At 36.8% G+C, this 26,521-nt stretch overlaps 1 protein-coding gene across 1 annotated transcript in view; it reads left to right on the top strand.

The window, feature by feature from the left end:
- Positions 1 to 26,521, top strand: part of glceb (glucuronic acid epimerase b) — a 57,765-nt gene that overhangs the window by 17,599 nt on the left and 13,645 nt on the right. The window contains exons 2-3 of the mRNA XM_079256042.1: positions 6,968 to 7,068; positions 16,688 to 17,217. Coding sequence (XP_079112168.1) covers positions 16,701 to 17,217 — 517 coding nt within the window. The 5' untranslated portion in view covers positions 6,968 to 7,068; positions 16,688 to 16,700. The remainder of the gene's footprint in view (positions 1 to 6,967; positions 7,069 to 16,687; positions 17,218 to 26,521) is intronic.

Raw genomic sequence — 26,521 nt, 5'->3', positions numbered from 1 at the left:
GGGCAATATGACCTTTTAGTAATATCCCGATATTTTTATGCCCTGTCACGATATACGATATATATCTCGATATTTACCTTAGCCTTGAATTAATGCGTTGGTGCATACAATCACATCAGTAAGATGATTTTTTGTCTACATTAAAACATAATTGTTCATACTGCATTAAGATATGCTGATTTTAAACATTCATGCCAAAAGGATGAAATTGTAACGAAGCAAACTGATCAAAACCGTATTTATTGAACAGTTAAAGTAGTGGCAGAAACATGTCATTTTAAAACAAAATAAAGTGACTTTGCATGATGTAATAAATGCAACGTATGAAAATAGGGGCTCTAGAGGGGGACTTTTCAAATGAACTATTATAATGCTTTGCTTTATGGATACGTTTTTGTGTTGTCGTGGTTTTTTTTAAATCGCAGAGTTAAGCGTAGAAATCAGTCTTATAATACAGGCAGAATGTCCTCGTATCGTCTCCAATAAACGGCTTCAGACAGTTTTTAATTCAGGATTTTATTCCCACTCCTTTCTGTACTTTCTAGAGACATGACGAGCTAGATAAATATGCTTGTGTCACACACAGTGGATGAGGTAAGTGACAGAGGCTGTGAATGTAATCAAATATAATTAATTATTTTTGCGTTATGTGAAAAACTTTACAATATACATCCCACTCTGTAATCCAGAGAGGGATCAGTGGCGGATTTGGCTGTTCATTGTGACTGTAGGTGGAGTCGTGCAGGTGTCCTCTCTGCTCCTCTGACTGGCTGCAGCTGCAGCTGGAGCGACTGAGTGCTTTAGGACGGGGAGAGACTCTCGTTCGTGACTATCTTTACAATATGCGCAAGTCAGTCGCCAAAACACCAGGAAAGTCTCCAATAACTCCAGTAAAAGTTGCTAGATTTGTCGCTAGTCGCTTTTCACAAAAAGTCTCCAAATTTAGCGACAAAGTGGCTACACGCTGCCTCTCATGACGTAGCACGTAGCTCACTTTATGTACGTAACAAGGTGCGCCTGCTTTAACTCTCAGTGTAAAGCGGTGCAGAGTCGAGGAGGAGGGAGAAAACCCCGCCCACAGCGAAAAACAACTGCGTGACAACAGGATACTTGAATATGACGAATATAGGCATTTTCTATATCGCACAGGGGACTAGCCACGATATCTCGAGTATATTCGATATATTGCCCAGCCCTAGCTTAAGAAGACCAACTACTACAACTGAGTGATTTCCATATTTAAGAAAAATACAAAACCAGTTTAGCATCTAATCATGAAGTGAAGTGAAGAATTGATTTCAGCTGAATTTTAAAGCATTTTTGCTACTTCTCTAAACGTAGCTGGACTGTAGCATCAGCCCAGAACCAACACGGGACCTACTTTTATTTGAAGGGGGTCTTAGAAATCGATTACCCACTTTGGCTACAGTGGTTAGAAGAAACTTAAAAAAACCACTCACACATCCATACCTTTTCTTTCAGTTCTAATGTCAACGCAAACAACACCGTCTGTGTTCTGGCTCTTTGGTGTCACACAGAGGTTTTTAATGTTAGTTTGGGCATGAAATCTTTTGAAGTTTAAATTCAGACATCGAGAATAAAATGTTGCATCGAAATACCGGTGTATTTTGAGGGCAGAACGGGATGCACCCTCTGTCAAGAGTTCATGATTTGTCACACAAATGAAAACAAAAGGGGATGTTAAAAAACGGTATGTTGTTATTTATATAAGTTTTAGGACTGGCATTTGGTACACTGGCCGGTGATTTATACCAGAAAATGATTTATTATCAGGTAATAAAACTAATGGCAAAAACATTCACAAAAAATTATTACCTAAGTCAGCAATAGCCCGTCTCTTGGGTGTTGGGCAGATTCAAGTAAGTTGATAATGAATCCTCTAAATTAGCTGCAGCTCAGGCCAAAAGGAAGAAGGAAGTAATTTATTTCCTCCAAGAAATCGAATTCGAGCCACTTTTGATCCAAAAAGGAAATCTTTCCCAAGTTTGCATTCAAAGGTATTACATGTTAATTCATCTTAAAATTGCCTTAGTCATATATTATTTCCAATTTTTGTTGTATTTGGTTCAATGACAGTTATGTACCTGATGTAAAAAAGAATAAAAATCATATGCACATGTGCAGAAAAAGCTTTGAACATGAACGGAAAGTCTAGTTGGATTTTATAAAACCTTCAAGTCCAATGGTTTATAACTATCTTCTGCTATTTTAAGTATGAAATAAGCTCCCAAAGCAGAAATACAAGATGACAATAATATATTCATCAATTATTTGCTTGTGTATTACTTGTTTACTGTTTGATATTAACAATGTTTGAGAACTGTATCACATTACATTTCATTATAGATTATGCTTTTTGTTTACCTTTGCATAAACAAAGATGTTTCTACTATAAGTTTATGCAGGATATGCACAAATCATTGTATAAAACTCACAAGAATGGAGGAAATTTTTGACACTCAACACTCAGTGGGAGACCCCACTTGAGTGCCTCCAAGCATTCAAACGAAACACATCCTCGTGCCTAAAATTGATAGCAGAAGCAGTGAAGGATAATCTCCAGGAATAATTAGGTGCACCAGACTGGCGTTTACTTTCATTTTCTGCTTCTATCCTTCTGCCTGCAGCACACCTGCCTCCAAAAGGCATTACTACCCTCTTATACTAGCCAGGGAATATTGATTAAGACTGCTGACATTTCTGCTTCTTTTGTACTCTGACTGGGTGGCAAAGCTCTCTCTTCAGGTGAAAGCTTGCTTCACAAACCTACCAGTACAGTCATCCTCCTCATATGTCAGTGATATAATGTCACAACCTGTAAATGTGGTCTTTTCTGATGAACAGCATTTTTGTTCATCTGTCCATCAGTGTTTAGCATTTTCATGTCCTAAATACTTTCCTGCCAAAGATATATTTTGGACTGAGCTGAGCTTAATTGCAGTGGTGATGAATGGTGCTTTGGCTAATTTGACTTAAAATTACTGTTTTATCTTCCAATATATTGACTTGCTTCATCAGGCCTTGCATGTCTTTTTTTACTGTTGTTTTTTTCAAGTACTATCAAACTGGACCATGCAGCGACAGAAGGGAGCCCAGATGGTTTCCTTCTACAATGTCTAATTTAAGTGCTTTGTCAATAAGCACATTTCTTTAAAAGATCAATATGTTCCCATTGATATGGCAGTTTAGAACCTCCTTGAATTTAATAACTTGTTTCAGCTCAAGCTAGAAATAAATTGATAAGATTAATTGCAAAGTAAACGATCCATGTGACTCTACACATTTCTACTGATAGATTGGCTTTACGTTAATGACCCTACTGTTGAAAAGCACATAAATTAATCATGAGTGCAATTACAAATATGCATTTGCTTCCTGATCTTAATTTATAGTGCATCAGTGTCAGTGTCTGTGGAGCATTGATCTAAGGGTATAATTAGCCAGACTGAAAAAAAATGACAGTAGTTAAATAAGTTTTCCCTCTGAAAACAATCAGTCATAATTAATTTAGCCTATTTAAAGGATTTCTTTTAAGAATGTAGAGCCTGTTTAAATCATGGCCCTCTTGTAGATATTGAGATGTTCTGTCATCCACATCACAGTCCACTGATCAGCTAAGCCTTTGCAATGAACATGTTAAAACTGAGCTAATCCTTGTTGCCAACAGCCTTGACAGTGTTGGTCCTTTCACTGCACTCTTCACCTTCATGTCACCCTGAATAGCAATAAGCAGGAATTGGAAATTGATAAATGGTTGGATAGCTCACGTTCCCAGTTGGATAATGAGGCCTTTAGTCTTTAGCCTTCTTTAATAACAATAGATAAGGTCAAGTCAAATGGAAATTAAAAGGATAATATATCTTAACAGAACATGTAACAGCATGCTTGAAAAAGGTTGTTTAAATTATGAAAATCTATAAATGTTTTTATTTATTCATATGCATTACTGCAGATACTGCATACCAATGAGCTGCTATATCAGATGCTGCTTGGCTCAGTACACTACAGTGGAAACACATTTAAAGGCTGTTTTCTAGTATATGCATGGGTTTGGGTGCTATGTTTACAGAGTAGCTGCTCCATTATTAAGTCACCCAATACACTACTAGTTACTGAAGAATAAATAAATAAATTATGATTTTTTATATTTAAACATATATATATATATATATATATATATATATATATATATATATATATATATATATGTGTAAGTATCACGTTTGCACCAGTGATCAACAGCAGAATAAAAATTGATACAGCTATATCTTTAAGGTAGGGCTGGGCGATATGACCTTTTTGTAATATCCCGATATTTTTATGGCATGTCACGATATACAATATATATCTCGATATTTACCTTAGCCTTGAATTAATGCTTTTGGTGCATATAATCACATCAGTAAGATGATTTTGTGTCTACATTAAAACATAATTGTTCATACTGCATTAAGATATGCTGATTTTAAACATTCATGCCAAAAGGATGAAATTGTAACGAAGCAAACTGATCAAAACCGTATTTATTGAACAGTTAAAGTAGTGGCAGAAACATGTCATTTTAAAACAAAATAAAGTGACTTTGCATGATGTAATAAATGCAACGTATGAAAATACATGCTCTAAGGGGGAACTTTTCAAATGATGAAATAAATTTGTGGTACTACTACCTTTTGTGGTGACACTTCTGCGACATAGGTTGCATACGACAGTTGTTTAGTCAACATCTTCTCTGCGGTATCCAAACCACTGCCAGATGAAGGATCCTGTACTATTTTTCTTCTATTCATTTCTTTTTTGCCACTGAAACAGTCTATCCCTTTGAATACCATTAAAACCACATTGTATAAATCAGCTTTGTCCTCCTTTATTAAATGTTAGATTATCAAATATCAAATTTAACCAAAGGATTGTTATGTTTTGTGGAGTAGCTAGCTGCATATCCAACCCTCTTCCTTTATCTGGGCTTGGGACTGCCACTGTGATCCAAAAAAGACACTTTGACAGAGCTACATTTATTTCTTTTTTTTTTTATTCGTGAAGTTTTCTTACTTTTAGCTTAGTCTTTTTTTTTTTTTTAGTTTTAGCTTGCTTTGGGTTGAACTATTATAATGCTTTGCTTTATGGATACGTTTTGAGTTGTCGTGTATTTTTTTTTTTTAATCACAGAGTTTAGCGTAGAAATCAGTCTTTTAATACAGGCAGAATGTCCTCATATCATCTCCAATAAACGGCTTCAGCCAGCTTTTTATTCAGGGTTTGATTCCCACTGCTTTCTGTACTTTCTAGAGACATGACGAGCTAGATAAATATGCTTGTGTCACACACAGTGGATGAGGTGAGTAAGTGACAGAGGCTGTGAATGTAATCAAATATAATTAAATATTTTTGTGTGACGTGAAAAACTTTGTAATTTACGTCCCACTCTGTAATCCAGAGCGGGATCAGTGGCGGATTTGGCTGTTCATTGTGACTGTAGGTGGAGTCGTGCAGGTGTCCTCTCTGCTCCTCTGACTGGCTGCAGCTGCAGCCGGAGTGACTTGAGTGCTTTAGGACGGGGAGAGACTCTCGTTCGTAACAATAACTTTACAATATGCGCTTTAAAGTCAGTCGCCAAAACACCAGAAAACTCTCTAATAACTCCAGTATAAGTCGCTAGATTTTTCACTATTCGCTTTTCACAAAAAAAAGTCGCCAGATTTAGCGAGAAAGTCGCCAAGTTGGCAACAGTGGCTGCACGCTGCCTCTCATGACGTAGCACGTAGCTAGGTGCGCTTGCTTTAACTCTCTGTGCAAAGCGGTGCAGAGTCGAGGAGGAGGGAGAAAACCCCGCCCACAGCTAAAAACAACTGCGTGACAACAGGATACTCGAATATGACAAATATAGGCATTTTCTATATCGCACAGAGGACTAGCAATGATATTTTGAGTATATTCGATATATCGCCCAGCCCTACTTTAAGAAATATTTCATTTCTAAGACATGACTACATATTTTTTATTTTTGATATAACAGATTAAATAAAAGGTCAAATAAGATTAGAAATAAAGAAAAGAATCAGCGTGGTTGTACCACAGCTGAGTCAGTGATCTCTTTTAAAAAGCAGCTTAAGACAGATCTTTTAAATTTTGCTTTTACTTAGTTTTATATTGTTTCTGTTTTTTTCTTTAATGTTTTTTTTTTTCAATTGTTTTTGCATTTTGTTGTGAAGTGCTTTGTGATTTTTATCTTGAAAGGTGCTGTATTGATTAACATTGACTTACTTGTCTGTAATGAATGAATCGAATGAAAATGTGATACTGTTTGATAATTCATCCATCAAAGACTTAAACCAGTTCTGTCATGTTCATCCATTTGATGGACACAGAATACAGACTGCATGTAACAGATGGACAAAAACCTCTGTGACGTCACCCATCAGATCTGAAACACCAAGTTGAAGCTCATTGAGCAGTTCCCATTGTCGCCATATTGCCAACAAAACCATGGTTGTGCTACATTTAGACTTTTTGAGGCAAGATATTGAGTACCTGTTAAATAAAAGAACATGCCTCAATTAAGCCAAATTTCGAGATAGAATTACATCTCAACAATGAGTTATAAAAAAATTCACTCCTGCCACAGTTGTCATGAAGGTAAACCCGATCTATTAAACCTGAATTTTTTTTTTTTTTTTTTTTTTTTTTTTTTTTTTTTTTTTTTATATCAGGCTGTAAACTTGTTTATTTCTGCTGTGAAATTGGTCTTTTTTTTTTTTTTACATGGGTCTCTGGGGATTTGCTCTGGTATGGAGCCCCTTTTGGATGATGGGTGAACTGCAAGTTTTGGCACTTTCGCATTGGCTTCACTTTTAACCGCCAGAGTTGCTACTTGCGTGACACGTTAACACAAACTAAATGTTTTCTATTATCATTACCTAAAATTGTTTTCTTCTCTTTTGTTAAGGTACTGAGAAAGCTGAGACGGAGAAAATCCTAGAGGAGCATTCTGAAGGTGATCGGGATGTTGAGCCAGTTGTTTGTTTATTTCTAAATGGATTAAAAAAGGTAAGCATCCTTGTAGTTGTCAATGTTCAGGGTGAGACTGTTTACTCCAGTGTCCTTGAGTCCTAACACAGCAGAGTCATCCAAACGGTGTTTTTGTTTGTGACATTTTCTCTGGTTGGATTGCCTGTTTTAATGAAGTAATATACTTGATGGTTTCTGCAACCTCTCATGCATGCAGATTTCTACTTGACTTCATTACAAAGACAAATTACATCTTGCATCATCTTCTCGTATATCGACCGTGAAACATGGCTGACTCTTGCTTGTATGATGAAATTCTTAAACATATCTCTTAGAAGCTCCCTGAAGCCATGAATTCCTTCTCCTGCCGTCAATGAATCATTCTGATAGTGTAAGGAAAGGCAGAGCTTTTTGAACAAACTCTGTATTCATTAGCTTCTATAATACAGATTATTGTGTGTGGAGTTAAGAAGACTAAAGCAAATTCCCATGCAACACTTCTAATTTCTGGGTCACACGCCATTTCATGCCAGGCCCCGTGTTTGAGTCTGGCTTGTCACATAGGCTCAGGCTATTACTATTATCTTAAGTTTAGCTGTTTTGTTTAAGATACTGTTTGAACCATATTTTTTGTCTTAGGTGTGAGACAAACGTGAACATATGTTGGAAATGACTGATAACTGCAGTACAGGCTGGTGTGTTTATCCCAACATGAGAATCTAATTGTATTCTACTGTATTTTTAGTTTAATCTTTCAGTGCTGGTAATAAGTACATTTGGCTAGACTTATATATTTGGTGAATATTGGGGTGTGTGTGTGTGTGTGTGTGTGTGCTTTGGATTTGGGGGGTGTTTGGAGAAGAAAAGCCAAATATGTAATTGCGCTTAAATTAAGGTAAAATATAGAAATTCAAACACAATTAAGTCAGAAGGTCTGCTTTTGACGACTACCAGTTTCAAGCTTTTGTATCAGCTTGCTCCTTTCCTATCTGTTTTGAAAAAGAGAGTTTGTTTTTTAAAAATATTCTTATAATTATATCTTTCATAGCTTATCATAACGCATAAAGCTCATGGGGACAAAAGAATAAAATCTCACACATCAGTCAGATCTGTCTTTACCCTATATTGACTCTGCTGTGGCAGGTTGCTATATACGGCTGTGTTGTTTGTGCCAAAATTAGTTTGACATGAACATTAAAATTTTTTAATTGAACCTGCATTGCCACCTCCAAAAGCACAGTGGCAGCAGGCTACTTAACTTTCTGACTGCACATGAATGCAGCATGCAGAGTGCGTCGACAGAGAGGCAGGTGGGCCCTAATTAAACTTCATTGGTTAAGCCCAAGGACAATGTAAACTATTAGAGCATCTAACAAGCTTATTACGTGTGAAGTCTGGAGAGAGAAAAGGTAGATGCTGATAAGTTGCTTTACATTTTACAAGTTAAATCGACCAAGTGTGTGTGGGTGTGTATTTATCAATCTATTGATCTTTAGATATAGATAGATATTTATAGATCTATAGATATATATCTATAGACATAGATATATTCAGTAAAAATACAAGAAATAAATAAGAAATGTTTTATTTAATTTGAACTATATGTATTTAATATATAATAAATAATGCAAAAATACTATATATATATATATATATATATATATATAATGTTTTTAAAAAAAAAAAAAACTAGTCACATTTATTTTTTTATTTTTATTTCATACATATCTATATCATGCTGAATCCAAAATCTGTCTGATCCAAGTATACGGTGCAGTTTTCTGTAAAAGTACCTTTATCAATGTGTGCTGAATTATGCTCTCACCATTTCCAGCTTCACTGCTGCTTTGCCACTCTGTCATTAGAAACGTAGTTTTTATGGGGGTGTAGGACAAGCACCTTGCGTGACCTGCCTCTCAAACTATGCCTTTATTTTTTATTTTTTCCTTATAGCGTCCCCTCTGTCTGACTACTTAATCCCTCAGCAGACCTCAGCTATAAGCTTTTTGGTAATGACCTGCTTAATCCTCCATGGTAAAACACTCTGGCGCATTAACTTCAAAGCATTTCACTAACTTTCGGGCTGCCTACAAACAGTGGTTTTTTGTTTTTTTTTTATGTGCAGGTTTATGTGTTTGCATGTTATGTTAGTACAGGCCTACATGCTGGAGGATGGGTGTTTAATAACATTTTTTTCACTTATTCAAACACTAGGGTTGACTATTTGACACTTACTGTAGTGTTGCATTGTTTTGACTCTTTACAGAATGTCATGAATGATTAGTAAATTACTCAACAAGCTCGAAACAGTCCAGGTGGAAGCACCATGTATTTTAGCAACAGGCTTTTTGGATAGTGTTCGTTTGAAGAGTTTATTTTTATGATATAATAGATCATTTTCATAGGAGTTGAATGCAGGAACAGGTAATAAAAGATGCCTTTCAGTAAGCTGATTTTAATACTAAATGGTTGTGGGTAAAGATGTGTTAAGTTTTGTTTTTTTCCTCTCCTGTCAGCTGTTTTTTTGGATTTCTCCTGGAGCATTCATTGTATCATAATCACATCCAGAACTTAATAGTTGTCCCCACACACACACGCGCACACACAGGAACCACCTCCACAGGAGCTAACATGCCGCTCAGCTTTAGCTGATAATTTACAAGCAGTCTCCTTCTGCTGCCTTTCTTCACCAGTGGAAGAGCGCAGTGAAATAAATGCCAGGAGTTTAGTTCAGGCTACAGCACCTGAACCTTGAGCATACCAGGTTTCTGCTCCAATCCTTCCCCACGGGTACCTCACAAGCACTTGACATTTTAATGCCACGATGACTGCTTGTGATTTTTACACCGCAGTACCAGAGCAAGAGCAGAAAAACTCCTGTTGCACAACAGTATGCGCAGTGCTCTTGCTGTTTTTACACGTTGTAAATGCTTAGCATCTTGATGGGAGGACCTGGACAGTGATAAGCAGCTACTTCTGCTTGAACTAGCTGTTTAAAACAACGTGATAAAAGACCTGATTTCCTGAGATTCTTTAAATATTTAGTATTTTCTCTTCGGTGTTGGGTAGAATTTCCTTACTTGTGTCACTTGAGATTTAGAGTCCAAATATTCCACATACAGAGATGTGCAAGATACAAAAAAAAAATAGAAAAGGATAATTTTATGTGTTGTGAGAACCAGAGATCCATCATGAATTATAGTCAGCACTGCTACTGACACATGTTCACAATCAAAGTTTAAAGCCTCTGATGTGCTGCAGTAGAGGAAAAATTGCTTTGTGTTATTAGACATGAGCGAAGCCTTGTACGTCAGGGATTCATCACAGTGGTGAAGCTGCTCGACCTGTCAGTCTGGGAAGCTCGTGTTCGCTCAGGCCGCCGCAGTGGGAAGCTGTCAGCAATATCAAGTAGGAACAAGACATCATGCATTATAACAATGCTACATGTGATTAACTAACAGTAGGTAACTCTTTTTAATTTTCATTTTCCAGCTGTTAAAAATTAATATGTCTGAATCATTATTTCTTGTATTTTTACTGAACTTAAAAATGAAGAATGTTTCATGGTATATAAAATAATCAGCAGTTTGTTTACATCGTCATGACAGTCATATTTTAGGACTTTCTGACAGTGGCTCAGTGTGCCGAGCCCCACTGATGGAGACTTATCTGTGTTCACCATCTACTTGCTGCTTTTTACAGCAGCATAAACACAGCAGTCTCTTTCACTGAACGCACACTTTAGTGTCAATAACTTGATGCCAACTTCTGGATTTTGCAGGTCAAATGTTAATTTTGAAACCTCTCTGTGACATGTAGCTGACACATTTCTCTTTCCTTCATAAATTTTTAAATAATGTTTATCTATTTAAATGACATATTTTAGACTGACCAGCGCACAAATTAATAATTCAGTAGTAAATCAACAACACACTGAAAATGCAGTGTCAACCTTGCATGCAGAGCTCAGCTGACATATCTGCAGAGGCACAAATCTGTGAGCAGGACTGTATTAACAATCCAGTCAGTTCTGCAGGGATAGGAATTCCCAAATGGCACAGACCTTGTGGAGACATAACGGCTGCAGAAGCCAGAAAAAATGTTTTGCAGAAAGTTGAGGGGGAAACTTGTGTGATTGCTGTGTACAGCTGCATCATCTCTTCCATTGTTATGCCTTGACTGCAGTTAGGCTCACCTCAAGCATGAGTTTAAACCATTTTGACTTTGTGTTGATATCAGTCTCTTCTTACAGGTTTATCACAGAATGTCTTTACATCAGAAAATTCAAACATTTACCACATTGGCTATATTATATATGAAAACAAATGCACTTATATTTCCTGACTAATTGTTTAATCAGTTCTTTTGTTAAACCAAAGTTTTTTTTTTATTTAGATTATTTAGATGAAGTTATGGTGTTTTCTCCCTGCAACCCTCTGTTTTAACAATGCTGACACCTCATAAATGTCGGATATGAGAAAATGTGTAACAGCTCATCTCCTCTCAACTGAGCTTCATTTATTAGACTTTTTAAAAAAAAAAAACTGCCTTAGCTAAAACAAAGTGCTGTACATAAAGAAAAACAAAGCAACAAAGGAAAAAAAAACTATTACCTCGATTTTAATAATGAGTAAAATCTAATGTTATTAATTGTAAATTAGATGCTCTTTTCTGCTTCCATCAGGGGATTTTTGCACACACTGATTGAAAAGACAAAGGTTAGTAAGGCTGTGACGATATGCTTTCATACCGATTTGATTTAGATTTCTTTCAATTTAGATTCAAGTTAAATTGCCATTCTCACTATTATTTGATATTGATGATTTTTGTAGTATTTAAAGAAACAAAAAAAAAAAACGTACAAAACTTTTTTTGCTTGTCATTTTTCCTGACTTCAATGAGAGAAAAAAACAACACAGTAGCCAGACTATCATTCTGCTGCTGTAATGCCCAAGAGGACAAGTGAAAAGATCAATACAAAGAATACAATTGAAATTTTTTTTATAATGGATTATTTTTATTCATATGAAAAAAAAATTTTTTTTTTAAAGAAAAACAAAATTAGTTTTAAAATTGTGAAGCAAAAAATCCAGATAATCGATTTTATCGATTCAATTTCCCACCCCCTAAAAGTTAGACACTACTTTAAAAAGCTGACACACCTTCACATTTCACTGCTTAAAATGCAGCAGGAATACGTTTAATAACAACATTTTAAATCCTTTCTGTGGTCTGCTTTGTCTTAGAATATAATAAAAAACTAAACCTTCAGACTGTACCTGTGACTGCTGGCACATTTAAATATCCTGATGAGAGCATATAAGCTGAAAAGCTGCTTTTTTTTTTTTTTTTTTTTTTTTTTAACTGTCTTTTGCCTCAATCTGTCAAGCAAGGGTGGCTTTTATCCTGCAGCAGGATTGTCTTTAACCTTCTGTCCAGCTGCATCTGTCTCTCTTTTTCTTTTTATATGTATTTTTCACGTCAGTGTAGTTTATCTTCCAGAGTAAAACCTGATCACTGATGAGGATGTTTCAATGCTAAACATCCTGAGCTCATCTCATAACGAGATTACATAAAGGTCTGTATCACATCTGTAGCTCTTTCTAGACTTCTCCCTCAGTGGTTAACATCTGAAACCAAAACTGCTTTTTTAAAGCCATTGCAACGATTCCTACAATATTTTCACGATATACTCAGGAATCCTCTTTGGTCTTCTCTCCAGCAGGCTTCATAGTCATGATAACACATAACTGTTGTTATTTCTGCAGAGCAGAGACAGTATATCTGTTTGTCACAAAAGCTTGAACACAAATCACTCTGAGCTTTTGAAGGAACAACCAAACCTCTTGCACAGACTCCCGATAGATTGAAGTGAATCTGGGTCATATTACACCAGGGACTGGTGTAACAAGCTAAATATGGTTTGTTTGATTTGTAATTTACTGGTTTGTAGCAGTAGAAATGATTTATAAATGTCCATATTTGTGGGTGGAAAAAGGGCCAAGAGGGTGAAAATAATGATACAAAACTTTTTTTCTGTTAGTTTATTCTTCACATGGTAAAACAGTGTGATTATACAGGTGTGCTTGAATTAGTAAAGACTATTTGGTAAAATAAGTGGCAAAGCAGGAACTTGTATAACGCCAGATATATTTTGTTAAAAAAATGTTTTAAATCCACAATATTGAAGTACCTCACTTTTTTTTTTTTTTGCTTTTTTTCTCAGACATTAGTTTAAATGAACTGCTGGAGCAAATCACAACTCTATAAAATTGTTAAAACCCTAATAACTAAAAGATGCTGTCCTATATTCACTCGTTTACTTTGAAGTCTTTTATTGATCAAACTTTCCACCGTTCATGAGTTTTTATCTATGTTGTTGTACAGTTTCTTAACCCGTTTGATCATCTGTCACAGAAGTAACATCAGCCTCTAGATGTTTTCTTCTCCTTCCATTAAATCTCTTGTTTTAAAAGACAAGTTTTCTATACAAACACAAACTCCTCAGAAACTGGTAAGAGTTTATTTATCAAACCGTCCAGTTACCTCCTCATTCACAATTGCTGCGTCCACCAGTACCTTTCCTCCACACTGCTGGGGCCGGACTTGGTGCTCTTTATCCATTAGTGATCCTGCACAGGTGCATCTATCCACTCAAAAGCAACTCTCAACAATCAATAAAACCTTTTTGTAAAAAAAAAAAAAAACTATCTTCAGGTATTTCTTGCCTCAGTTTTAATGCTTCAAGTACAAAATATTGCCCTGTACTTTGACTGTATCTCTAAAATGCTTGACACCTTTTACTTTTGGGCACTCCAGGTAGGCTGCATTTCTGGAGCAACATAACTTCCTGGTTACTGCAAGGTTTTTGTTTTGATCTTTTTTTTTTTTTCTTCTAAACATTTTAGATCATTGACCATTTATAGCTAAATATTTAAATTCTTGGTATTCTCACTTTTAAGCAATATATTTATTTTATATTTATTTTAGATATTAAAAGCATGCAGTATCTGTTTTTAATAGATATTATGAAATATGAACCAGTGAATTTCTCAGCCACTCTCTCTTTATGAATTTGTAAAGCTGCCTTATAATTGCACATCCAACTATAAGTTAATAATCACTTTAGGCCACAATACACAAATATACATACCTGAAAATGATTAACCCACTATGAATTAAATGATATAGTGTTTCAGATTGGATTATGTTCTTTGACGCAACAGGATCAATTGTGTTTTGAGCGCTCTGTCTTTTTCTGAACGTCTTTTTGTCACGTCACTCCTTGGTCTCTATAGTTGTTTTTCCAGTTAAACGTTTGAGTCAGAACACTCAATTCCATAAACAAATTCATTTTATTTGCTTGACCATGGCATTAATTTCTCTTCCACGGAGCTTAGAGCCAAGTGTTGATTTAAGTTGCATCAGTTAGATGGGGCATTTGCTTTAGATGAATCTTATCCAAGTGAGCAAGAGGCTTTAGGATACTCTTCCTGCTGCTGTGCTTAAGCCTGTGTATATCCACCTTGAGCCTGAGCTCAACACCGGCAACACAGTGCTATAAAAAGAGCCAATTATTTATAGTCGGTTCCTTGACGGGACCGGTTCTACTTATCTTTCAGTGTGCATTCCCCTGGCTTCTACATCACATTTCCAGCATTGTCGGAGCTCCCATCAGTCCAGGCTTTTATCGCTATAACAGACTGTAGTGTCTCTAAATATCAATGATAGTTTTTTTTTTTTTTACATGTACCAATAGTGTATCATTCACCAAAGCTTCTTGCTATCCCCTCGCTGGCAGAGTACAGCAAAATGTTTCAAGTTTGAGCTTCATAATTTTTTTTTTTTTTTTTACTTTCGGTGCAGAAAGCATTCATTCATCTTAAACAACCTGCACTCCTTCAATACAAGCTGTTTGCTTTTCAAAGCACTTTGCAAGTCCACTCTCTTGATTCTCGTCATCTTAGGAATTAACATTGTTCAAGAGCCCAATTGGCATGATAATTTGATGTCGAGTTGCCACAGTAGATTGCTGTTCCCCAATTAAGGCACATTAATTGAGCTGACCTTCAGGGGTAGCTCATTTTAAAATGAGATGGTGGAATAGACTTGGAAAGTAATGATTTTCTCTTCTCCCACCTCTGTCATCACTGTAACGGTAAACTCTAAGGTCGGTAAGCTGTAATTAGTGCAGAGGAGGAAAACTAAGGATGACTATTGATTTTTTTGTTTACTTGGTAAAAATGTCACAGAAATATAGAGGGCATATAAGTACGAGCCCAGACTCACAAGCTTTTAGAATATTTTCAAAAGCAGATGTTAACCACATGAATGATCACGCAAAAGCATAACTTTGATTGTAACCTTTATGTGGACTCATTTGGAGAAAACAAAATCTTATGATTGGATTTAAAAATGTCAGTGGAAAACATGAGTGATGGTTAAAACCTTTTGAAAGGGTAATTGGGCTGAGCCTCTCCAGGACCTGAAGATGCAATATGAGCTAAGCAGGTCAGCAATGCAATGGCCTAAAGTTAAACTAAGCAACCTTACAATGAACAATAGGGCTGCTGATGGCCAGAAGTTTACCTTTGCCTCATCATTGTGAAGATTAGTTCTTTCTGGGCATTGTTTGGCACTGTGGAGAATGTGCTTGTTGCCTTCCATAGAATATTGATGTTACAAATAAATAGTGAATATTTACCTTGAGCTAGCAGGGGGTTGGCAACACGCTGGCTCTATTCAGTGTATCTAACTCAACAGAAAGATCTTAAATCTTGTTCATTTATTTAATAATAATCCTCTAAAACTTTCAAGTATTTAATTTTAGTGTTGAAGCCCTGCAAGAAATGGCTGTACAAATGACTATTTTACAACAGGCTTATATGTTCATTTGTCTCTCGGCTTGGGGGCAGTAACTTTCTTGAATCTCAACTGGTTGCTTGGCAACTGTAACCAAAGAATAGGCTGGTAACCTTTCGTAAGAATTAAAATGTAAGATGCTAATTATGGCTGTACAGATGTGCTACTTGGTGGATCTTGCGTCCACAGTTGTTGCTCAGTTTTCAGAGTTTGACCTGAGCTGAATGCAGAAATATTAAATAAACTCAGTGTGAGTTTCAGTGAAGAGCAAAAGCCATTTGAACTAAAACCCTACTCAAAACACCAAGTAAACATGAACAAAATGGACCAACTGTCAGCCGTGGTGGTGTTGGCAGTAAACAGAACAGATTAGCAAATACTGGCAAAAGAAACCAGAGCAAACTTGCTTTTGTTGAGCATGCACACTCTTTAATTACAACATGCATGTCGTGACTCTTTCCTCAGATTCTTCAGTCTCACCCTCAGCTACTGTCTGTCCTCTGCAAACAGCAATATGCAGAACTGTGGGTTTGGCACAAATGATACCTTTTCATCTTTCTAGGAACAGTTGTTCCAAACAGACTTATGAAGTTTAAGAAGTCTCTGAAAAAACAATAAGTAAACCACCAGAGAGGAGTTCTTCTCAACACTCCACTGTTAATTATGAACTGCAGCTGTTACCATGCTGCTTGTCTGCATTCAATCTGAGTTTATTTGTTTCTACCCATTTTGTTTTATTAATTAATTCTCTTTTTTATTTCAAATCAATTAAAACCCGCTTGTGTTTGTCATGCAGGCAGGTTGTGACCATGCGCTGTCTGGCTGCACGGGTCAACTACAAGACCCTCATTGTCATCTGTGCCCTCTTCACACTCATCACCATATTGCTGTGGAACCGCTGCTCCAGTGACACCTCCATACGCTTCCTACCCCGGGCTGCCTTTGTGGTTCCAAGTCCTAAGATTGGGGATGCAAGCATCAGCAGCCAACAACATCCTCCGCAACCTCCAGAGCCCCCTCCTGTGGTCGGGGTTGTTGGTGGGATCAAGTACGAAGAGATTGACTGTCTTATCAATGATGAATCCACTATCAAAGGCAGGCGGGAGGGGGGAGAGATTTACCTGCCTTTCAGCTGGATGGAAAAATACTTTGAGGTGTACGGCAAAATGGTGCAGTACGATGGCTACGATCGCTTTGAGTTCCAGCACAGCTACTCAAAGGTCTACACCCAGCGTGAACCCTACCACCCTGATGGAGTCTTCATGTCGTTCGAAGGATACAATGTGGAAGTCCGCGACCGCGTCAAGTGTATCAGTGGAATTGAAGGTATGGCTTTTTTTAAAAATCTTTTTAATATAAATATAGATTTAATTCTGGTCCTGTGATGAACGGATTGACCTGTCCAGAGTGCATCCTGCCAGTCACTCAGTGATTGCTAGGATAGGCTCCAGTTTCCTACGACCCTGAATTAAACTAAACCATGAAGAAAATGAATGGATGAAAGGAGATTTAATTCCTCCTAAGGCACAGCATGAGAAGGACAAATCTTTCCGAGGTTTCAAGCAGTCACAGAGACATTGTGGATGTCTAACAGTAGAAAACTTTACCAACGATTACAAGGTCATAAAGAAGTTTATAGGAATGGGCTGCTGTTTTCATTTGATCAAGGAGTGAAATTTACCTCTGGATAAGTACTGGCCAAAAAAAACAAAAAAACTTACCACCCTCAACTAACAACAACAACAGGAGCAGATGGAAATTAAAATAAAATAAATAAAATAAAAAGTTGCATCGTGCATCTCATATGTCATAAACTGTGCCTGGTGGGGAGGCAGGGGAGATGACTCCTTTCCATGATGTGTCATGGCCACCGTTAGACACAGCACAACGAGTCATTATTCACCTGATGGTGAAGGTTTCCAGAAACCTCTCACCTCTTCTGTATTGTATTGAGTCCTACGATCATGTGTCCTAACATCAGCCGCCTTGTCTCACTGACAAGAAAGTCACCTTTATGTGACATGTATGGAAGTATAGTCTGATCAAGTTGCCCAAAAAAAAACCCAAAACATTCAAGCTGTCATAACCAGCCGATTTTCTTTAACAAAATGCAGATTTTAACCACCACAGCATTGTCTTCACAAAATCAGTGTTGAGGCAACTTTAACAGTGAATGTTTGTGTAATGAATCCAGCTGTATTTGCATGTATGGTAAACTCCTGCAGATAAAGTTAGAAGAATCTCCTGAAGGTTTTCCCAGTGTCCTCAGTATCATGGTTTATAGCACACTTTGGTGAATAAATTTAATACCATGCCAGGCATACTGGAACAAGGATGATTATCCAGTTAAACATCCATTCAAACTCAGCTACAGCTTGTCCAAACTATCCATACAGACAGAATCATCAATCAATCAATCAAACTTTATTTATGAAGTGCTTTTCCAACATAAAATATGTGACTTAAAGTGCTTTATACTTTAAAATCAGACAGAAAGGAAGCTCATTTTTAGCCCAGTTGAGCTGAAGAAAGTTCTGTCATCCAGGAATCTGATGTCTGCACAGTTAAAGTGCGTCCATTGGCCTGGAGAAAAAGGATCAATTCTTCACATAAATCACAATTTGAGCAAAAGATTACAACAACATTAAAGACAATCACACAAGCTGTCATCGTTATTTATTTATTTCAGCTCATATCGTTTCACATGAAACTGTATGACGTTTTGCACCTGATGAATCTTTACATTTTAGTTTTCACGTTTTGGTCTGCTGTCATTTTTCGATCAAAGTTCTGTGCAAGATTTTAACATTTTTCATGGAAACTCAGACAGTTCAGTACGTTTCATTATAGTTTAAATTTAGGTTTTCTTGACTTTTCTTTTCTTTTTTTTTTTTTTTTGTGGCGTTCTTATATATTTAAATGTTGTTTATATCTGCGACCGATGCTTAATTGGCTTGTCAAAGTTCATCTTAACAAAGTAAAATGTTTTTTTAGTCAAACAAACTAAAGATTAAACAAAATTTCAGACGCATCCAGTCCCTGCATTTAATAAATGCAATTAGTTTTATCACCAACACTATCAATTTTTTTTTTTTTTCAAAGTCATCAAATATGTTTCTTATGTTTTCTTTTTGGTCTTTGTCTTTTTTTGTTTTTTTATTGTTTCTTATTCTGTAGACTTCATCAGTATTTGTTTATACTGACACACGTAGGTGGTTCGTCTGAACTCTGAGTTCCTCTTTAAAGTTGTTTTTCTTTTCAAGGTTCCTTTTAAAATAATTGCCCAGAAGGATCAATAGCTCATTTTAAAAGGCTATTAGTTGAAACCACATGGTCATCAATAATGTTCTGTTACTCGCTTGAAGAAGTAGCCCGGTATATTTGGCTGAAATTGCGAAATAGATGCTCGTTATTCTTCTTTTATTGTCAAAGCGATACACCCACCAATAAAAAAGGAGACACACTATCACATTGCGAACATGAAGCATCTGATTTAAGGTTTCAGAACATTTCCTCACATTTTACCATGTCAGTGATCTCAAAGGAAAAGATCGAAACAGAGTGTACGCAGTTATTCAGAAACAGACTTAAGTCTTTTTCTCTCAAAAAGTTTATATTTGTTTGTATTATAAATATAATATGAGGTCAAATGCTGCTGAGTCTTTGGCAAAAACAGTTTTGTTGAACTAAAGGTTAAAGTGCATCCGGACCATGTAAGCATGCAATCTGACTGCTGAATGTTTGTGTAGATATGTATGCTGGGTATAAAAAGTATACACACCCCTGCAAAAGCACCAGGCTTTGCTTGAAATGAAACTAAATTAAGTTATTTCAAAACTTTTGCCACCATTTAATATGACCTTTAACCGATACAACTCTATTAGAATATAAAACATTTGTTTGGGAGTAAAAAATAGATATATAAAAGTGTTCTCTGCTACATATCTGTCATGAATTGACTGATTAGCTCCAAATAGGCACAGCTGTCTTTCCTTGGCTGACTGCTCCAGCAGAAGCCATGCTTCACCAACATCACAGGGATCTCATTGTGGAAAGGTATCAGCCAAGAAAAGGCTACAAAAGTGTCTGTAGCACTGGATTTACATGGAACAGACAGTCATATTTAAGTGACATTGCAAAGAAACTAGACATCTGTCCAACACTGATGACAATACAAGATGAAACTGATCAGGAAGGCTGTCAGGCGACTTACAGCAGCACAGAAGGAGCTGCAGGAGTTTACTAGAAAGTACTAGTTTGTGTACAACCTGTGACATCAATCTCCTGTGTTCTCTGCCTGCTTGGACTAAAGGGTCGGGGAATCAGCCTCCAAAAAGCATGGGGGATAATGTGTTGTGATTTCAACAAAGAGGGGGTAAGTATTGCCAAGTCAAGTTGTGCGATGCTCAGAGACTCTTGTGCTTCAACAGTGGGCTGCACGGTGGCCTCACAGAAAGAAGGTTGCTGGTTTGATCCTCGGCTGGGGCAAGGTTTGGTCAGTGGCCTTTCTGTATGGAGTCTGCATGTTCTCCCCATGTATGCGTGGGTTCTCTCCGGGTACACCAGCTTCCTCCCACCATCCAAAGACATGCATGTTAGGTTAATTGGTTACTCTAAATTGCCCATAAGAGTGAGTGTGAGCGTGGGTGGTTGTTCGTCTCTGTGTGGCCCTGCTATTGACTGACGAGCTGTCCAGGGTGTATTCTGCCTGTCACCCAAAGCCAGCTAGGATAAACTAATGAATGGATGAATGGTGCTTCAGCACGTAACTATACTTACACTGTTGGTTTATTGCACGTTTTTTTAATATATATTTTTTCTGTATTCTAATAGAGTTGTTCTATATATTTTTTATATTTATTTCCGCTAACAAATCAGTTTTTCTGTTACTGTACAGGTTATTCTTTATATCGAAGCAAAAGGTTTTCAAATCAATAATTGTTATCTAATTCTTTAACATCACAACACCTGTTTATTATTCTTATATCCACCACATTACTCTGCACAAAACCCTTAAAGAAAGTGCATTTATTGAGTGATTTCTTAAGATTATATTTAAAATGTTTTGTTCTCACACAGACAAAACCTAATTTTATATCTGAAGAATGGATTCATGTCATGTCTTCATACTCTCTTATATGGATTGTGCTTGTAGCAGAATTTCAAGCAGAAAGTAAATAAATAAAAAGGTTGAGGCTGCTCAAACAGCCACAGCAGTACAAAGGAGTAGCCTACTTGGTTCTGTTGATCTTTGATTTGGTTTGTAATTACACATTCACAAATTAAAAACACATTTCACTTGCAGTGCAAAACCAGCATATAAACCAATCAGCCATACTGTTATGACCACCTGCATAATATTAAACAGATCTTTGATATTACAGTTCATCCAGGTGGCAGACAAGGATGATTAGTTCTTTCCCAGCAGGAGATCGCACAGAAACTGAGTTGTGATATTCTCTTCTCCTCTTCACCATGCTGGGGTCTGTTTTCATGTAAGGAAAAGAGGAAGAGGAACCTTTACATTTAAGATGATGGGGACAGAGTGTTGAACTTTTATTAGAAAATAAACTGCATACTGATTTCCTTGTGAGAATAATTTTCTCGCCAGTAAATCCTGTGCAGCTCTGGTAACTACTCTACAGTTTTACCTGAACTACACTCAGTCGTTTTCTGGGTTACAAACAGAGCAACCTTATTTAGCCTGGCTACAACAAGGGTGACACATCATATGTAGGGAAAAAAAAAAGGGTCACAGAGGAATCTAAGCAAACCTAGGGGCTCCCATTGCATTTTTCTCCCCTGCATTTTTCTCTTGCTAGAAGCTGAGACATGGCTGCATTGCCGTATACACACTTTAACCAGATCTGTTATTTAACCCAAGGCCCCTTAAAATTTAACATGTGCACACACAAGCACACACACCTCTTCAGTTTAGCATATTTTTACACATGAAAACAGCAGTTCATTAATTAACCTGTCAGAGCTACCGCGGGGCTTAAATAAGGTCATGGGAATATTTCTCTCCCAGTACTCATCTCTATCCTAACTAAAAGCTGCTTTAACAAGATCTTCAGCAAGGTGCATTAAATGTTGTAATGATCATTTTCCATCTTCAGCCTCCTACCAGTGCGTGTTGCCTCAGGAACCACAGCCTGTGCTGGACATTCTGCCATTTTGGACTTTTGGTTACTTGAAGCTCAAACCTTCATTTTTCTTTAGACAGTCACGGAAAGAAAAAAATCGAAGAAAAAGTCTTAGGACTTAAGGGGTTACATTTTTTTAAAGTGTAACACCAGCAAAGCATGTTTATCCTCATTACTTTCCTTGTAGGGATAGCTGTTTTCAGAATTATACTGAATATTATATATAATAATATAGATTGAGAGACATTAAGGCAGTAACCAGGATCTTTTTGGTGGAAATGGTTAATCCCACTTAACAAAACCATCCTAAATCACAATCTTTTCAATTTGTCTTTTTTTTTTTTTCTGGGATTCTTTGTTTCTTTGCTCATGTTTCTACTGCAGACTGCTGTGAGTTGAACATTTGGACAAACACAATCCTAAAACACATCTTGTAACCTTTCTTAGTGCTTGATTAAAAAATACACTCATGTGCTCTCAAAGAGGAAACTTACAGATGACACATGACAGCTATCGGTCTAACACCTTTGCACACTCAACCCTCTGAGACAGATATAACACTTTCTGGCATAATTGAAAATAGACTTAATAATTAAACTTTAAATAAGATTCAGTGCAAACCTTTGTTTCCGCATTTTTACAAAGTTCACAACATTTAGCTGAGTTGACTCCAGTTAAGCTCCAATTAAATCTGCTTCATAGGAAATTAAATAAAGTCAGTTTGAAGCCTTTTTATGTTTAATCCGCACCATTTTCCACATGATTTACATTTTCATCACACACACAGGATTCCAGCTAGCTACTGCAGCTTTGTCAAAGGTTCATTTTCTAAAGTAGGAAAAGGAAATGTCCAAACAATGCAAACTGTTTAGTTTAATTTAATTAATGTGGCCAATTATTGGTATACCGGTAAGCCCAATGTCTACCGCAGCTCATTCCCTCCTCCTTAAAGGTTAATATCTGTATAACTGTTTTATAAAGTCATGTGCACTTCTTTTGCAGTTGGTTTTGCACATAGTTTGTACTTTATGGAGCGGTAACGCCAGAAGTTGAGATGTAGTAATGGTTAAGGCTGGATTATCCAGCGGGCATTAGGGGCATGGGTCCAGAGTCCCATACCCATTGGGGGCCCGTGCGGGGCCAACGTTGGGCTTACACCAGCAGTTTGGACATGAAACAAAATGTACATAAAAGCCAGACAGTTACACCACAGTGTCAAGTGTATTGCTATTGGTATCACTAGCTGAGAGATGTTAGAAATGTTGTTTCACAGCGTATCATTCACAGTTTTTACAATGTTATGGTGATGAACTGGTCCCTGGAACACTCTGGGCTCATGGGCCTGAGCACTTTTAATCTGGCCCTGGATTAATGGATATGGAGAGGAGCCATTGTGTTTGCAGTCTATTGTGCGAGCAGTGTAAATGATATGCTCAACTTGTCCTTCCCATCTGAGATTCCCCATGAACTAGTTTCTTCAAATAAGGTTGTAAATGCTAAATGCTGTGATCCAACACAGTATGGTCTCCTGAGTCACTTTTCATATTAAACCTGATGCACTTGGCACTAAAGCTGTTTTGTGCCTAAAAATTCCCCCACATCAGATAATTCCTCACTTGTTTTAGATTAAGAAAAAAATGCTTCTGAAAACTAAGATGAGGGAAAACATTTGGCAGTAAGACTGTGTTGAGTTTATGCTGCCATGTTAATTCCAGAAGGCTTACTGGAAATGACAGGGGACCTAGTTTATAGATTTTTTTTTTTTTTTTTTTAAAGAAAAGTCCACTCTCTTGAGTCATAAAAATATATGGAGGCTTAGCAGTCAATTTCCTTATGGATTACTTGGTGTTATTCAGTGCAGCCCAGTGCCACTGTGTTAGGATTCTTGACAGATATTTGACTTAAGTTGTCAAAACAGATGCTGGTAACAAGACAGGCAGAGAGAAGAGTCTGGTAGGGAAGTAGAACGAGGTGTGTTGGTGGATGTTTGAGTGTATGTATTTCTGTTTTTGTGCTCTTGCCTGAACAAATTAATCATATAAACCAGTACTTAGTCAAGTTTGTGACAACTTTACCTCTTAAATATGTCATGGGTCTATGCTATACCTACCAACTTGTAAACTTGAAGATAAATCCATGTCTTAAAGGCAGTACAGCTTAAAATTAATAAGTCATAGATGGAAAATACAGTAAGGTCAGCCAAGTTTTGACCATGTTTTTGATGTGTGGTATATTTTTTAAAGCACATTTTCCCTTAGATTTTAGCCAACCATCTAAAAAAAAATGTATTTTTCATATATTCAGCTGGATCATGTACACTACTTCAGAATAATCTGATTTATTGTTTACAGTGGATATAAAATTCTCATATGTTGCACGTGCAACAGTTAAGCATGACTTGTATGGCTAAACTGTAATGAAGTGGTACAGGAAAAAGAAAAAGCACAGCCTCGGCTCCTTTTGCAGTGAGCCCATGCAGCTCAATTGATAGACATGTCTGTGTCACTGTGACTCCTCAAAGGGGAAAATCACTCCAAAGCACATGATTGGTGATGTGAGTTACAGGAAATCTGAGTCCATGTCTGAAATAGAAACCCTGAAGGAGCAAATCTGAAAACTCTGTAAAATCATATGCTTGTGCCTTTTAACATGACTGCTGGTGTGCAGTTGAAAACCCATCTAATATAACCCTAGATACCAGTATCACCCCCAACCCCATTTTACAGAACATAAGTGGTACACTTCTTTAGGAACATGGTGTTGGCCTGAGTGGCGGTGCCAGCAGCCGTGGTACGCCTTTTGAATACTGAAGTCATTGTTAATGAAAGGGACATCGGTGAGGAATCGTGCTCTTATTTCATTATCTGTCTGTAGTTGTTGGAGTTGCGTGTGAAATGATGGAGGAAGGAGCTATTTGGTGAGGATCCTTCCTTCACAGAAGAAACAATATTCATGTCTTGATGAACTGAAGAATGTTTAGTTGATGAATAATGCAACATTTTGCTATAAAGAAGCAAAAGGAGCAGAAGTGGGAAATAAAGGACTTCTGGATTAAATAGCTCTTTTCTTACCGTGGCCACCAGACTCCTTAACAGCACGCTGGAGTCAGTAATCAGGGTATACTTCACTCACCACAACACCAATTACTGCAGTGCACCGTAGTTTAACCTCACTGTACTTTATGGATATGTGTACAGACAGGTTTACCTGCTGTCCTTATTATTGCATCACTCTTTACCATTTTCATACTTATTTAGCATTGTGGTACACAGCAAAGTAAGAATTTCAACAATGATAAATGCACCTTTTAACCTAAAAACACTTTTTTTTTTTTTTTAAATTTTGTGCCTCATGGTAACTTATTTAGTAGATAGAGTATTTGTAATCTATTGTTATTTTAGCTGATTTTCCTTTGGTTTTTAATGTACTTTGACGTGTATTTTATGTTTAAAATATCTTGTAAATTAAAAAAACAAAAGTCATAATATCTGGAAAACCTCTCAGTGTTTTATATTGTATGTAAATATACAAACAGGAAACCATATGAAGTTTCCTGTTTGCACTCAGTCCTTGAAAAAGTTATGTACATCCTCTGTTTTTCCTTTCAAAGTTGGTTTCTGGCAGCTGGATTTTTTTGTGTTCCCTTTGAGGACTGACCTGCTTTTCCAAAGTCAAGCTGAAGGGACAACCAAACAATAATCAACCAGCCAAACAATGACAAAAGACATTAACATGTTTATTAAAGCTTTCTGATAAGAGTCACGATTGGATTGATATTAATGATTAAAAACAGAAAAAACTATGCTTAGAAAACTATTAAGTAGAATTTGGGATGAATTAGGAAAATTTTTGAAAAGCTTAAATGTAGTTATGGATTTTAACGGGATGTTGGATTTTCAGCTCTGTAGGTCAGCAAATAATTCAAATAAATTTTTTTCTCCAAAGCTGATCCCACAGGACACAACAGGTTTCCAGATTTCCTTGCATCAGTGATTAGTTTCAGAGGAGGTGGAAAATTCTCATCATAATCTCAGTATAATACATTTTTTTCATCAGGATTGAGTGTGGGTGTAAGATGTGCCCTCCCTGTCACAAGGTTTTAAAGTAAGCTACCTGTTAATCATCTATTCTCCCGCCTGAGCTGTCTGTCTGCATGAACAGAGAGAAATTCAGCAGATTAGCGGAAATTTCACCAGAAAGTCCAGTCATGTACTGGTGGTGTTTAATTTCCTACCTGTTTCACAGTGATCATTTTTATTTTTTGGCTGTGTGTTCATATCAGAACAAGGCCTTAATCTGTATCTCTGTGGTTGATCTCAGTCTCTGGCACATCTTTTATGCTTGATATTAATTTATTAACTCAGTGCCGTTTTTACAGATTGAGTCGTCTTAAAACCAAACAAAAGTGTCTGAGCGGTTCATCTAAAAAGCAACATTGTCTTAAAATGCATCTTAAAGAAAAGGATGCACACATGCTGAACTTG

The sequence above is a fragment of the Telmatherina bonti genome (assembly GCF_933228915.1).
Source record: "Telmatherina bonti genome assembly, chromosome: 1".
NCBI classification, from domain to species: Eukaryota; Metazoa; Chordata; class Actinopteri; order Atheriniformes; family Telmatherinidae; genus Telmatherina; species Telmatherina bonti.
The sequence above is the reverse complement of the archived record's forward strand: the minus strand, read 5'-3'. Positions and strand labels throughout refer to the sequence as shown.